We start from the raw sequence: 12,646 nt of genomic DNA, 5'->3' as shown, positions 1-12,646 counted from the left end.
TTTTTTATATATTTTAGATATTTCCAACCTGATTACTACTTTATTTGATTTCATGATTTCTTAATGGTATCAGCTGTCAGCAGTGATAGCACTGAAGATGCTGATATTACGCTAGAGAAATATTAAATTCATAAAATTTGTATGGTGTCAGCTGACTTAAATGCAACTAAAATTTCTAAATGTTATTTGTATCAGAATACTTGCAAAAAATGTATTATAATCACTCGATATACTGATTATTAAGCCAGACTAAAATCACCTATGGTATATGAAAAGTCCTTTCAACCGCAGTCTATTTGAGAATCCCTGTTGCTGATGAAATTATTATATTGTTTGAAGGGAAGCCTTTTTATGCTAATTTTTCAATGCTTTTTTTTTTTTTTTTTTAGTGCCAGGCTATTGTGGTTGGATTTCTTGCTTCACTGTTTGCTATGATAATGGGTTGGATACCAGAGGGAAAGTTTGATATTGATCATGCACTTCTTCTGTGTGCTGCTAGTCTAGTAACAGCATCTTTAGCAAGTTTAGTTTTAGGTAAGTGTATTTTTATGTAATTATTAGAAGAAATTTTTAAAAATATGGATTGGAAAAACAGAGAAATTACAGTTAATGGAAATTTCTCTTAGAAAACTTGCAGAACTTCCAACAAATGATCCATGAATTGAATACAGAAAGTAAAAAAGAAAGTTTAAATATAAACAAAGACAAAACAAAAATAATGTATAATAAATACATTGCCAAAAAGTCAGTACAAATGGAATGCCAAGAAATTGATATAGTAACCTCCTATGTTTACCTAAGACAAAAGATCACAGTATGGGAAGAAGGCTGTGAATCAAAAATTACATGTAGAATTCAACTTGGTTGGACAGCCTTTGGAAAACACTGTGAAGCCTCAAAGGAAACATCCCAATTTGCCATAAAAGAAAAATATTCGATAGTTGTATACTTCTGGTCACGACATGTGGAAGTGAAACATGGACTTAGACTTAAAAAAAAATCCACAAGTTGAGAATTACCCAGAGGAAAATGGAAAGAACATTACTTGGTATTACCATTGGAGATAAAAAGCGCAATACGTGGGTCAGAGCTCAGTCTTAAGGAGTAAAGATATCAGTTTCAACAATAACGTAGACTTCTTATTTCTTGTCTTTTTTCTATGTGAATTTGTGCACCTGTTTAAGATGGAACACGGTATTAGTAAATGATTAGTCCATTTTCTGAAAACTCCAGCAAGCTCTTGCCATTATTATTAGCTTCTCTTTTCTCCAAATTTTCCCAAAACATTTCTACAAGTCTGGTAATCATTTCCTACTCTGCTGTTTAAATCTCCAGGTTTTGGTTTTTCTTCACATCAGTTTCTTTCTTTAATGTCTTGAAACATTTCTCCACTTCTTCCTTAGTAGAACCTTCTGTAGGATCATAAGCCCACATAAGTGTCATTGTCCAATTCCTTATTCTGATATTTGTCTGCATAACGCTACCTTTAATATCCCTTCCATTCAAGAAGATTATCCTTGTATTTAATATTAAATACTATATTATATTATATAGCTACTCCTTCTTGTTCCTGATCATTATTGCCTAAATGTAACATCTGGTGTTTGTTGCTTAGAAGAATCTTACTTGTTTTTGTCTTCTGCTAGTTTCATTTCTTTTCTGCTGATGGTGCTAACCTTTAAGTCTGCTGATGTTGAGTTGGAGTTAGTTCCAGTAGCTGAGCTGATCTGGTTGGCCAAGTGGTTAGCGTATCTGTTCTCCAGCCAAGAGATTGCAGTTTCGAATCCTGCCAAGAGTATGGACGTTTGTGATTGTCCTACTAACCAATTATCATATGTACTGCTATGTCCTGTGCAGCATGACCCTTGATGGTTTTGCACCATAATAAAAAGCAAATTTAAAAAAAAAAAAAAAAAAAATCAATCATCCAATAGCTGAGTTCCCACTGTTCACACTTGTTACCTGACTAAAAAGTTGAGGCATTGTTTAACTCAGTGACATCAACTGGCATGAAATTGTATTATAATCATTCTGCATTATGGTTTAAGCCAATAAGAATACAGTTTGGTCAGCTAAATCCTAATTTATTAGCCCAGCTTTGTTTGTTCATTATCCAGGTAGATATATGCTCAAGGCATACACCACTAGAAATTGAAGATTGGTTATTAGGTATCCTCAGTTGGTTCTCTACATTACATAAGATGCTATCTGGAGGTTTCTCTCCATTATGCAGATTTGACCCTTAAGTGATCCTGAAAAGAATAGGAATGAATACAAGTAGATTTGTTATGTACAAATGAATGTCTGATAATTTACACTTGTAGTATATGTGGTCTGAAAAGTTCTTGACCATAGATGGCAACACTATCAGCAAGTTTTTTTTTTTCTAAGTTCGTACATCTGTCATAAGCATCCATGTGAAACTGCAAGTCATTCTATCAAGTAGTTTGTTTCATACAGCTGTCTGAAGCAAAAGTGTTGTCTGTATCCCTTGAAATGGATAAAATTAAGTATCGTGTAGTTATAAAATTCTTTGTAAAAGAAGGTTTAACGCGAAAAGAAATTCATTCGAAATTCATAAAAGTTTATGGGCACTCTTCTCCTTAGTTTTCGACAATTAAGAAATGGGCTGCCGAGTTTAAAGATGGCCATACCAGCCTTGAAGATGATCCACATGAAGGATGTTCAAAAAGTGTAACAACACCAGAAATCATTGATTAAGTGCATGATATGGTATTGGATGACTGGCGAGTCAAAGTGCTTGAAATTGCTGAGACTATAGGCATTTCAAAAGAACATATAGGATATGTTTTGCATGAAGAATTGCAAATGAAAAAGCTTTGTGCAAGGTTGAGTGCACATAGATTTATTACTATGGATGAGACTTGGATTCACCATTACACACCAGAATTCAAACAGCAGTCAAAACAGTGGACAGAAGCCAGTTGTTCAGCGTCAAAGAAGACAATAACCGGGGAATATTATTCTGATCTTTTAACCAGACTAGACAAAAAAATTTGTGAGAAAAGACCTGATTTGCAGAAGAAAAAGTAGTCTTTCATCAGGACAATGCACCTGCTCACAAAGTTGTTTTGGCAATGGGAAAATTAAGGGATATGCACTATGAATTGTTGGAACATCCACCTTATTCCCCAGATTTGGCTCCCTCTGACTTCTGTTCCCAAAACTAAAACTCTTCCTCGCTGGGCAGCGTTTTTCTTCGAATTCAGCTGTAGAGGGGTATTTTGCAGATCTTACTGAGAACCACTACAGGGACAGGATAATGGCCCTGGAGCATCACTGAAATAAATGTATTTGTCTTAACCTTCCTACCGGCCAAGGTGGATGAAATAGCAAGACTACCTCAGACATTTTCATGGATCAAAACTTCATCGGCATTCTATCTTTTATCAAGTATTTGCCCTCCTCCGCTGTTAATCCTTAACGGCGATTTGAGAGCCATTAGAGGATTAACTGTGGTTGAGCAACTTTTGTGTCACTTGTCTTTACATGTGCTCTGTTACTTCGAATTTTCTTCACTGTACTTGGATATTTGATCTTTTTTTTTTTTTGCTAAACAATTTATTTATTGTGTCTCTTTTCAAAAATTCTTTTTCACGAATTTTCAAACATCTGTTTACGTTTAAACAGATGTTTTAAACATCTGTTTAAAAATATACAGATGTTTATAAACATCTGTATATTTTTAAATAACATTTAGTGAAATAAATATGACATCTTGCTTTCTTTCTTTGCAAAATAACTTTATATGGGTTGTCACATTTCAGTTTCAGGAACGATTGTTTTTTTTTTATGAACAACAAATGATTATAAACTGCATTACTCGATTTCCGATATTGTGCCCCTTTTAGTATCAAAAATTTATACCTAATGGTATTTTATCAGAGACTCTTCGCCTTCTTCTTTTGCTGAAAATTGCAACAGAGGTTTTTTTTTTTTGTTTTTTTTTTCTGTAGGATACACATTACTATAATATCCAGTGCTTAACCACTGTAGATATGTTGAAAATATAATAGGAAGGATATCCTGTATGGAATGATTAAAAATGTATGCTCATTTTTAGGATTTTTTACTGCAACACCCCCCCCCCCCTCTCCTGTCCTGGAACTGAGTTGCATAACTACTTTAAATTTCTACAGCTTTGAAAGCTTTCAGACGGTATTCAAAATCTCGTATTTCAGTTTACTGTTTTGACAAAAGAAATAAAGCAATAACATTGTTGTATATCGAAGCTTCTAATTCTGTACTCTTTCTTTGAATCTGAAATCAGCACTCTGCTGAAATTATTCTAAGATTTAGAAATACTATGCTGTATTTTCAACACGTAACTGTATACCACACACAGAAATTTCAATTGTGTTATTTCTGTTTCTTTTTTTTTAAAAAAAAAATCTAAATATTACTACTTCTATTTCTGCTGATTGCTATTTCTGAAATACGTCTTAGAAATGCTGGACAATAATTCTCTTACCTAGAGGAAAAGCTAAAAGTCATAGATTACTCTTTTGAGAAACACAAGACAGAAAGTTTCCAAGAAGTCGCACTAAATTGCCTCAAACAAGAATGTCTTGTTTCGTTTTCTGTTGTTCAGATATCCTAACAACAGTAAAACTGACATTTCTTTTACAGGCTGATGAAGTATTTATGCCAAAAATGATTTCTTTATTTATAGTGATCAGTTTCACTTTTATTATCGAAAAATTCTAAATTATTTGATAATTATCTCGAAAAAAATTACTGCTGCTGCTGCTCTTGCTTGCCATCTCACAAATGAATTGTATATTGGGTATACTTTCTAATATTCCTTTCTGCCCAGTAACAAGTTGTGGAGATAACAACTAATGGAGATGACTAAACCCCCCCACCACACACACACACACACACACTGGGAACTAGATCAAAAGAACATGCCCAGAAGGCAGCACGCTAAAGTACCTCGTGCAATAACTGAATATTTTACAGGTAGAAATTCCGTGTTCTGTTTTTCCATCTTTCTGATTGATTAGCAGACATTCGAAGCATATTCTGATATTGCATTTGTAGGATGACAGTGTTTTTAAATATTAATTTCCCCAATTAGACAACGTCACATAACTTCCTGATTTATAATTTGCAAATTTATAATAATCAAAACTTAGTTTCTGTGTCGTAAAAAATAAACGTTATGTGGAACAATTATTATGGAAAAATCACGAATGAAATAAAAACTGTACCTATGTTTCATAAAAGCTTTCAGGTGTCTGGTAATGTTGCAATGGGAGGGGGGGGGTGATGCTATCAAAGTCGAAATAAAGTTAATTTCTGTTGTGAAAATATGAAATTTCACATTTGATGCATGCACGTATACATATTTTGTATTAGAGAATATACGCAAAAGTATCACTTATATTAAAATTGGTGAAAAATATATAAACTAGCAGAAAATATATACATATAAATTTAAATAACTGTTTATTTCATTCTATAAAGACCGATTATACAGGAAAACCAAGAAAGTGAAAGTACAAAGAACAGTAGATTACTATATAATATAAAGAAAAAATTTAGTGATATGATTAAAGAATTTCATGTTATTCTCTATAAAGCAAAGTTGCTCCAGCATGTCCTAAAGGAAATCTGTGAAGTATTATTCGATTTCGATGGTTTTGTACAAAAATAAAAATAATATAATCTGGAACATCGGCAGCCGGTTTTCTTTTCTTTTTTGAAAAGAATATTTCAAATAATTATCGTGAATTAATTTCTTCGAGAACAAAGCAAAATGTTTTGTCTAGAAAGCGATTAGAAAAAAATTAGCGCAAAAAATTAAAAATGAAATTGGTTCTCCAAGGTAAGGCAATATTTAAGTGAAGAAATTATGCAAGACCTTTATTTTGTCTAGAAATTAAAATTGTATTGTACAATAAAAAGAGAAAACAAAAATATAAATAATTTCTCTATTTTTAGTCTATCCTATATAACTAAAATCCAGTTACCCAGCATAGAACAAGGATCTGCGTTTCTTGTTATAGGCAACTGAGAGGTAGCTACGAACATGAGATAATCCGATTACCCGTTCTCTTCAGCGTGAGGGTTTATCACACCTTCTGATGGACAGGAAGGTCAAATTGCACTTCTTATCCTGGTTCTTTAAACAGGTGGGCTGAATCATATCCAGATTTAGCTGGACGTCTATAGACATCCTGGCCGTTTGGAAGGTTAAGAGAGATTATGTTGAAAAATAAAAATAATTTTGAAATTATAAATTCATTTTTTCACTGTTAGACCAAGAACTTTTCAGACCACCCTCATAGTGCAGTAAATTACTGTGGTAGGAAAAATTACATTTTCCTCATACTATTGTACTCAGGTGCAAGCAAAACACAGTAAAAATTTTACTTTGTGGTAAGAAATACATTAAAATGCCCAAAAAATGTTTCAAAATAATGGATAAGGGAAATTTTTTTTTAAGAAAAATGGGTAATGGAAAGAAGAGGCTTTAGTTTGTGGAGTTGATTTCAGGAATGCTACTGATTGATATCCATCACTTACAGAATGATTTGAATAGACTTTAAATGTTGTCAAATGATAATGGCTGTCAATTCAATGTTAGGAAGTATAATTTATGCACTTTGGCTTGATGGGATTTCCAGTGCGATGCTATATTGGTGGGATTATGTTACAAGAAACTGAGGCTAGGAATCTTGGAGTACCACCATATTAGGAAACTAAAGTTCGAAGGTCACAAAGGTAGTTTTCATGTTGAAATAAACATGGACATGTAAAGATAAATAAGGAAGGAATTTTTCTTTCTTAGACTTTGATATGACACCTGAACTACTGTCTGAATATTTGGTCTCCAGAGTTCATAGGGGTTAAGGAAGCTATGGAAAGAGTGCAAAGGTGAGTAACAAAGATGATATTGGGATTATGGTATATAGATTATGAGGACACATTCAGAGTATATGTGGACTGCACAAACTGGTAAACAGGAGAAAGAGGGAGAGGGGTGATATGATGGAGGCTTTAAAACTTCTTAAAGGATGTTATTGGCCAATGAAATTTTTTATGTGGAAGGTGGACACAGGACAAGGGAGCATCTGCAGAAGTTAATTTGTGTTCAGAAAGGGATGAGAATTAGATTTTTCTCTCACAGAGCAATGATTGAGTGGAACAGTTTGTTTGTTGAAGTGGTGAGTGCTTCTAGCAATAATGAGTTTAAGAAGTTATGGCATCTGGTATGTGTGATCTATGGACCTCCTTGATGAGTCCTTGACTTCATAGAGGTTTCTGATGATAGTTATAATGATGATAATAGTACTAGAGGGAAATTAGAATGGCAACCATATCCATTATAGCAGGTAAGGTTTCCATTCAATCCCAGTATATAAAATTTTGCACGTTCAATGAATTTAATAATTGGAACACACGTGAATTCTCTTTTCACTGAGTATACATTACTCTCAAACTTTCTCAAAGCAATGTTTTATTAAATTAAAAAAAAAAAGCTCTTGAAATTATAGCACAGCAGTTCATTATAGCAGCATATGCAAGTGCAACTCTATTCCTAGGAATAAATGGATGAAAACTAACTTCAATGATTGCCTTTATTTTCTTTTGGTGCTTTTGTAGTTAACTTCTAATGGTGTGTACAGCTCCAAATCAAAGAAAATGTGAATGATTTGCAATTCTAATTTATTGCATAGAAAATAATTATTATCAAATATGAATTAGCATCATCTAAATCTACGTACTTTGTAGGTTATATAACCATGTAAACACATCATCATCATGCATATCAAGGATTTAGGCCTAGCATGGCCTGTTCCAGCCTTAGAAGTCATCTAAGTGAATTTCAATTAAAATTCAATCAAGTAAAAGAAATTCATTTTACTTTTCACATTTTTAAATTTTTTTCTATTACTGGTTCTTGGTTTAATTCTTTCATAATTTCTTCATTTCTTTTGTGATCAAATAGGGTATACTTTGCAGTTTTTCTCATAAACTTCATTTCTGCTGTTATTAATCTTTGTTTGTCTTTTTGTTTTATTGTCCACATTTTGCTTCCATATATTAAGACTGGTAGGGCTAATGTATTGTATACTTTTAGTGTGGTTTGCTTTTGAACTAGGTTTGGTTTAAATATAGAGTTAATTACACTTGTTATTTTAAAATATTTTGCAATTTTTACGTTTATATCTTTTTCATTTTCATATGTGATCGTACATCCTAGGTAATTAAACGAATTCACCTGTTCTAAGATCTTGTTATTTATTACTATTTTAGTTCTTGTTGGATCTTGTCCTTTAAAGGCCATAGTTTTTGATTTTTCTGTTGATATTATCATACCATAATCTTTAGATATCTCATTTAGATCTAAAATAGCTTTCTGTAGTTTATCTTCAGAATTTGTAATTATTATTTGGTCGTCGGCAAAGAGGAGAGTGTTTAAGTTTACTGTAGAAGAAAGTTTAATTCCTTGATGTAAATTTTTATTCCATTTTATTATTATTTCATTTAAGTAGATATTAAAAAGAGTTGCTGAGAGGGGACTTCCCTGTCGGACCCCTTGGTTTATCTCTCTCGTATATGATAGCTCGTGATTTAATCTTATTTGTATTTGATTATTTTCATATATACTTGTGATAGCTTTTAGGATATTATTTGGTATTTGTTTTTCTTTTAATATGTTAAATAATATGTTTCTTTTAACTTTGTCAAATGCTTTTTCAAAGTCAATAAATGCAGTATGTGTTTCTAAATTGTATTCTCTTCTTTTCTCTATTATTAACTTTAGGCAAAAGGCCGGGTCTATACATGATCGTCCTTTTCTAAATTCATTCTGTACTTCTAAAATAAAGTTTTTGGAATATTTCATTAGTTTACTATTTATGTAAACATTTGCTATTTATGTAAAAATTCATGTAAACACATAAAAATGCAATATAAATTATAAGAAAACTGTTATTTGAAAACATTCACAAAATTAGAATAATTTTTAACGTGTTCAAAATATTAGAATAATGTGAAAATAAATGCACAAAAATTACAATCAAAGGGAAACACCATGATAATTAGTACTTTATTGCATCCTCCCTTAGCTTTCGTGAACTTTTGTAAACTGTTGGGCATTTCAGGCTTTTTTATCAAAACATGCCAATATGGTCTGCAGATGAAAAACAATTTCTGAGGCAACTTCTTGAGGATATGTCTTCATAATTCCCCACAAATTCTCAATGAGGTTTAAATCTGGTGAGTTTACCTGCCAAGGAATTATATTGATTTGCCTTTCTTTGAGCCATCTAGTAGTGGCCTTGGAAGTGTGACAAGAAGCTGAACCTTCCAATGCCAGTAAGATGCCGATGCTCAAGAATTTCTTCTTATGCTTTGGAATTGACTCTTTTATACAAATACGCAGCCTACCTGATCCCTCTGCAGTCATACAAGCCCATACCATGACTGAGGTTGCAAATTTCACCGAATGTTTCATGCATTCTTTTTCAAACGCTTCTTGCTTAAGATGCAAACACATATTCTTTGACATGTTTCAAAACAGCTAAAAAGTACTTTTTTCCAGTCCTCTTGACCCCACAAGTCTTTGCTTACACCATCGCATTTTAGCTGCCTTTTGCTTGGAAGTCATAAGCGGCTTCATCTTAGGTACACGTGATTTAAAATCCAATTTGTGAAGTTGTCTCACCATCATAGATTTGGATACATTCACACTTAGTTCTTTCCATCTCCTGTGAAAATACCTTACACTTCAGAAGTGGTTTTTCTTCATGATATTCTTCAATCTCATCTCATCTCTTGATATAGTTGTTACCTTTCAACCGCTATTGCAGTGGTTATTTTGAAAACTCCAGTTATTAGAATATTGTCTCAATACTCATGCTTGCTTGAGCACATTTCAATTCCTTAGCTATAAACTGTTGAGTTTGGCCTTCTTTGTGTAGACACACCATATGAAACTTCTTAGCTTCTGATATGTCACATGTTTGACCTACGTGCAGCAAATAATGAACTGAAATCCATGTGCAAACAATTCCTCACATGAGTCACTCCCACAGCTAATGAAATATATGCTATTTCTATGCTCTCCTCAAAACCAGTCAGAGAAATTTGGAATATTCTAATATTTTGAATCACATTAAAAATTATTCTAATTTTGTGAATGTTTTCAAATAAAATAACAGTTTTCTTATAATTTATATTATATTTTTACATGGTTATATAATCTACAAAGTACATATGATTATGCTAATTCATATTTGGTAATAATTGTTTTCTATGCAATAAATTTAAAATTTCAAATCATTCAACACATTTTCTTTGATTATTCTAATTTTTTGATTCAGAGGTGTATGATCAAAAAATAGAAATATCACTAGCTATTCACATTTTTCACTTTGGTGCACTCCGTTTATGTAATGCATAATATTTTACAAGCAAATGTTATATATGTATAAAAACTTGAAATTAGAAACATTACTTTAGATTTTTTTATACCATGAAGATAGTTCATAAGAGCTATCAAAAGAAACTTGAAAACGAAATTACATGTTTATTGGTGAATGTGTGTAAATATGCTGCCAGTGCAGTATTGACATGTTGTAAGCTCCTGCTAGATGTGTAACTCATGCAAAACTCTGCCATGAATGTATTAATTCATTGATTTTTACATATAATATGTGTACATTTTGAGAGTGAAAGATAAAATTATTAGTTTAATCTCCCATACAAGCAAGATTTTATTAAGGATCATTCTAAATAGGATTGAGGCCAAATTTGAAGCAGAGATATTGGAGGAACAAGCAGGTTTTAGGAAAGGCAAGGTGTCTACCAGAGATCAGATCATTGAAAGTATAAAGAATTTAGACTTCCTATGGAAATGTTTCATAGACTACTCCAAAGCTTTTGACCGTGTCCAGCATATGAAATTGTGTGTGTTGGGGGAGGATAATGAAAATAATGGGTTTTCCTCAACAAATTATCAGGTTGATAGCTAACTTATACAGTGAGCAAATAGCCATGTAAGTTATACTAATTGGCTTAAGGTCAACAAGGATTTAGGCTAGGTTGTGTACTTTCTCCTCACCTGTTTATTATCTATGCTGAGGACATCATGCATGTAGCATTGGATGAGCTTAACTCTGGAATTGGGATAAGTAGCAAATTGATCTGTAATCTGAGCTATTTTGATAACACAGCATCCTTTGTAACGACAAGGATGAATTAGGATGAATCCTTGACAAAGTTAATGAGATCAGTAAGAAAAGAGGATTTCAGCTCAATCCTAGCAAGACAAAGATTATGGTTCTCAAAGAAAATATAGACAGGGAAGCTCCTGAGAAACAAGTGTACCTTAATGGAGAAAGAAATGGAGGAAGTCAGCATGTTTTTTGAGTACTTGGCATCCATTATTAATGTGAAGAATTGCTGCTCAGAAGACATCAGAAGAAGATTAGGAATGGTTAAAACAACAGTCAGAGACTTGTCTAAAATCTTGAATGACTCTATCTCCATAGGAACAAAGTTGAGGATTCTAAATGCAGCTGTTTTTCCAACAGTGACTTATGGATGTGAGACTTTGAATCTAAAAAAGTCTGATAGGAAAAGGATAGCTACTTTTGAGATTGAGGATATCATATACTGAAAGGCAATCAATAACTTTAAGGCTGCTTAAAGATATTGACAGAAGAAAGCATGTTATACTTTGGACATATTGAAAGGAATTTCAGTGTGTCCAATGGAAGGAGGACTTCTCAACACAATAAGTAATAGAAGGTAAAGTTACTGGGAAAAGAGGAATAAGATGGATGGATGGTGTGGCTGATCTTCAGAGAATTGAAACCTCCAGAAAAACATACAACAGACCATCAGGTGAGGATTGGTGTGGCACATCACCAAGGAAGTGCTTATTATTGGTAATCTCTTTTTCCTGCTATGAATTTTTCTCATAGGTTATTATTTCTCCTTAAATGAGCGTGAGTCATATCTTTAGATTATAGAATCGCATGATGGAACATATGTTCTATGATAGTTTGCCTTATGGTAGTTTGTTGCACACAGTCATATAAAAATCCTCTTAATTATTGGTTATTTATTTTTACATGCCAAACTTTTCTCTTCTGCCTTGTGCATGACATGAATACACAAATTCATGTCTCTCTGCTGCAGAATGATGTTATACTCCACCTACTTGCAGTCCCCCCCCCCCCCTCAAAAAATATAAATTAACGTTTGGATATTTAATATTCAAAAATCAGTACTGATAGTTTTTAGTATTATTATTATTATATAGTGCTTTTGGTTTCAATGAAAAGTATGTATTTCCAGTGGCATAGCTAGAGCTTTTACTGCCCGGGGCGTTCCCCGAGTGTGCTGCCTCTCTCAATGCACACCAAAAATATTACAAAAAGTCAAAACAACGTAGGGAAAGAAATTAAAACATTATGTTTATTTTAGTTGTAAGTATAGTTGTTGAAAACTAATTATTAAGTAATAAAATTAGTAAGTTAACATAAATAGAAGAATCGTCGAAAAATAAAATTGTGTCTCATGTGAAAAGTGCCGCTCGGGCGGACTGCCCCCTCCCCACCCACCCCTAGCTACGCCACTGTGTTTCACAATTCATGGCAAGCTT

The 12,646-nt window shown here is 32.9% G+C and overlaps 1 protein-coding gene and 1 long non-coding RNA gene across 6 annotated transcripts in view; one reads left to right on the top strand and one right to left on the bottom strand.

Annotated features, from left to right (window-relative positions):
- The window catches only part of LOC150109197 (uncharacterized), a 181,142-nt gene that overhangs the window by 66,623 nt on the left and 101,873 nt on the right, over positions 1-12,646 (bottom strand). The window lies entirely within an intron of this gene.
- Positions 1-12,646, top strand: part of LOC150109198 (solute carrier family 41 member 1-like) — a 145,539-nt gene that overhangs the window by 73,538 nt on the left and 59,355 nt on the right. For all 3 annotated transcript variants that reach the window (XM_090411959.1, XM_090411940.1, XM_090411950.1), the window contains one exon: positions 390-534. In XM_090411959.1, coding sequence (XP_090268085.1) covers positions 390-534 — 145 coding nt within the window. The remainder of the gene's footprint in view (positions 1-389; positions 535-12,646) is intronic.

Source organism: Typopeltis vanoorti, chromosome 2 (assembly GCF_054136105.1).
Source record: "Typopeltis vanoorti isolate ZY-2024b chromosome 2, IOZ_Tvanoo_1.0, whole genome shotgun sequence".
In the NCBI taxonomy this organism is placed as follows: domain Eukaryota; kingdom Metazoa; phylum Arthropoda; class Arachnida; order Uropygi; family Thelyphonidae; genus Typopeltis; species Typopeltis vanoorti.
This window is presented reverse-complemented; position numbering and strand designations above follow the sequence as displayed.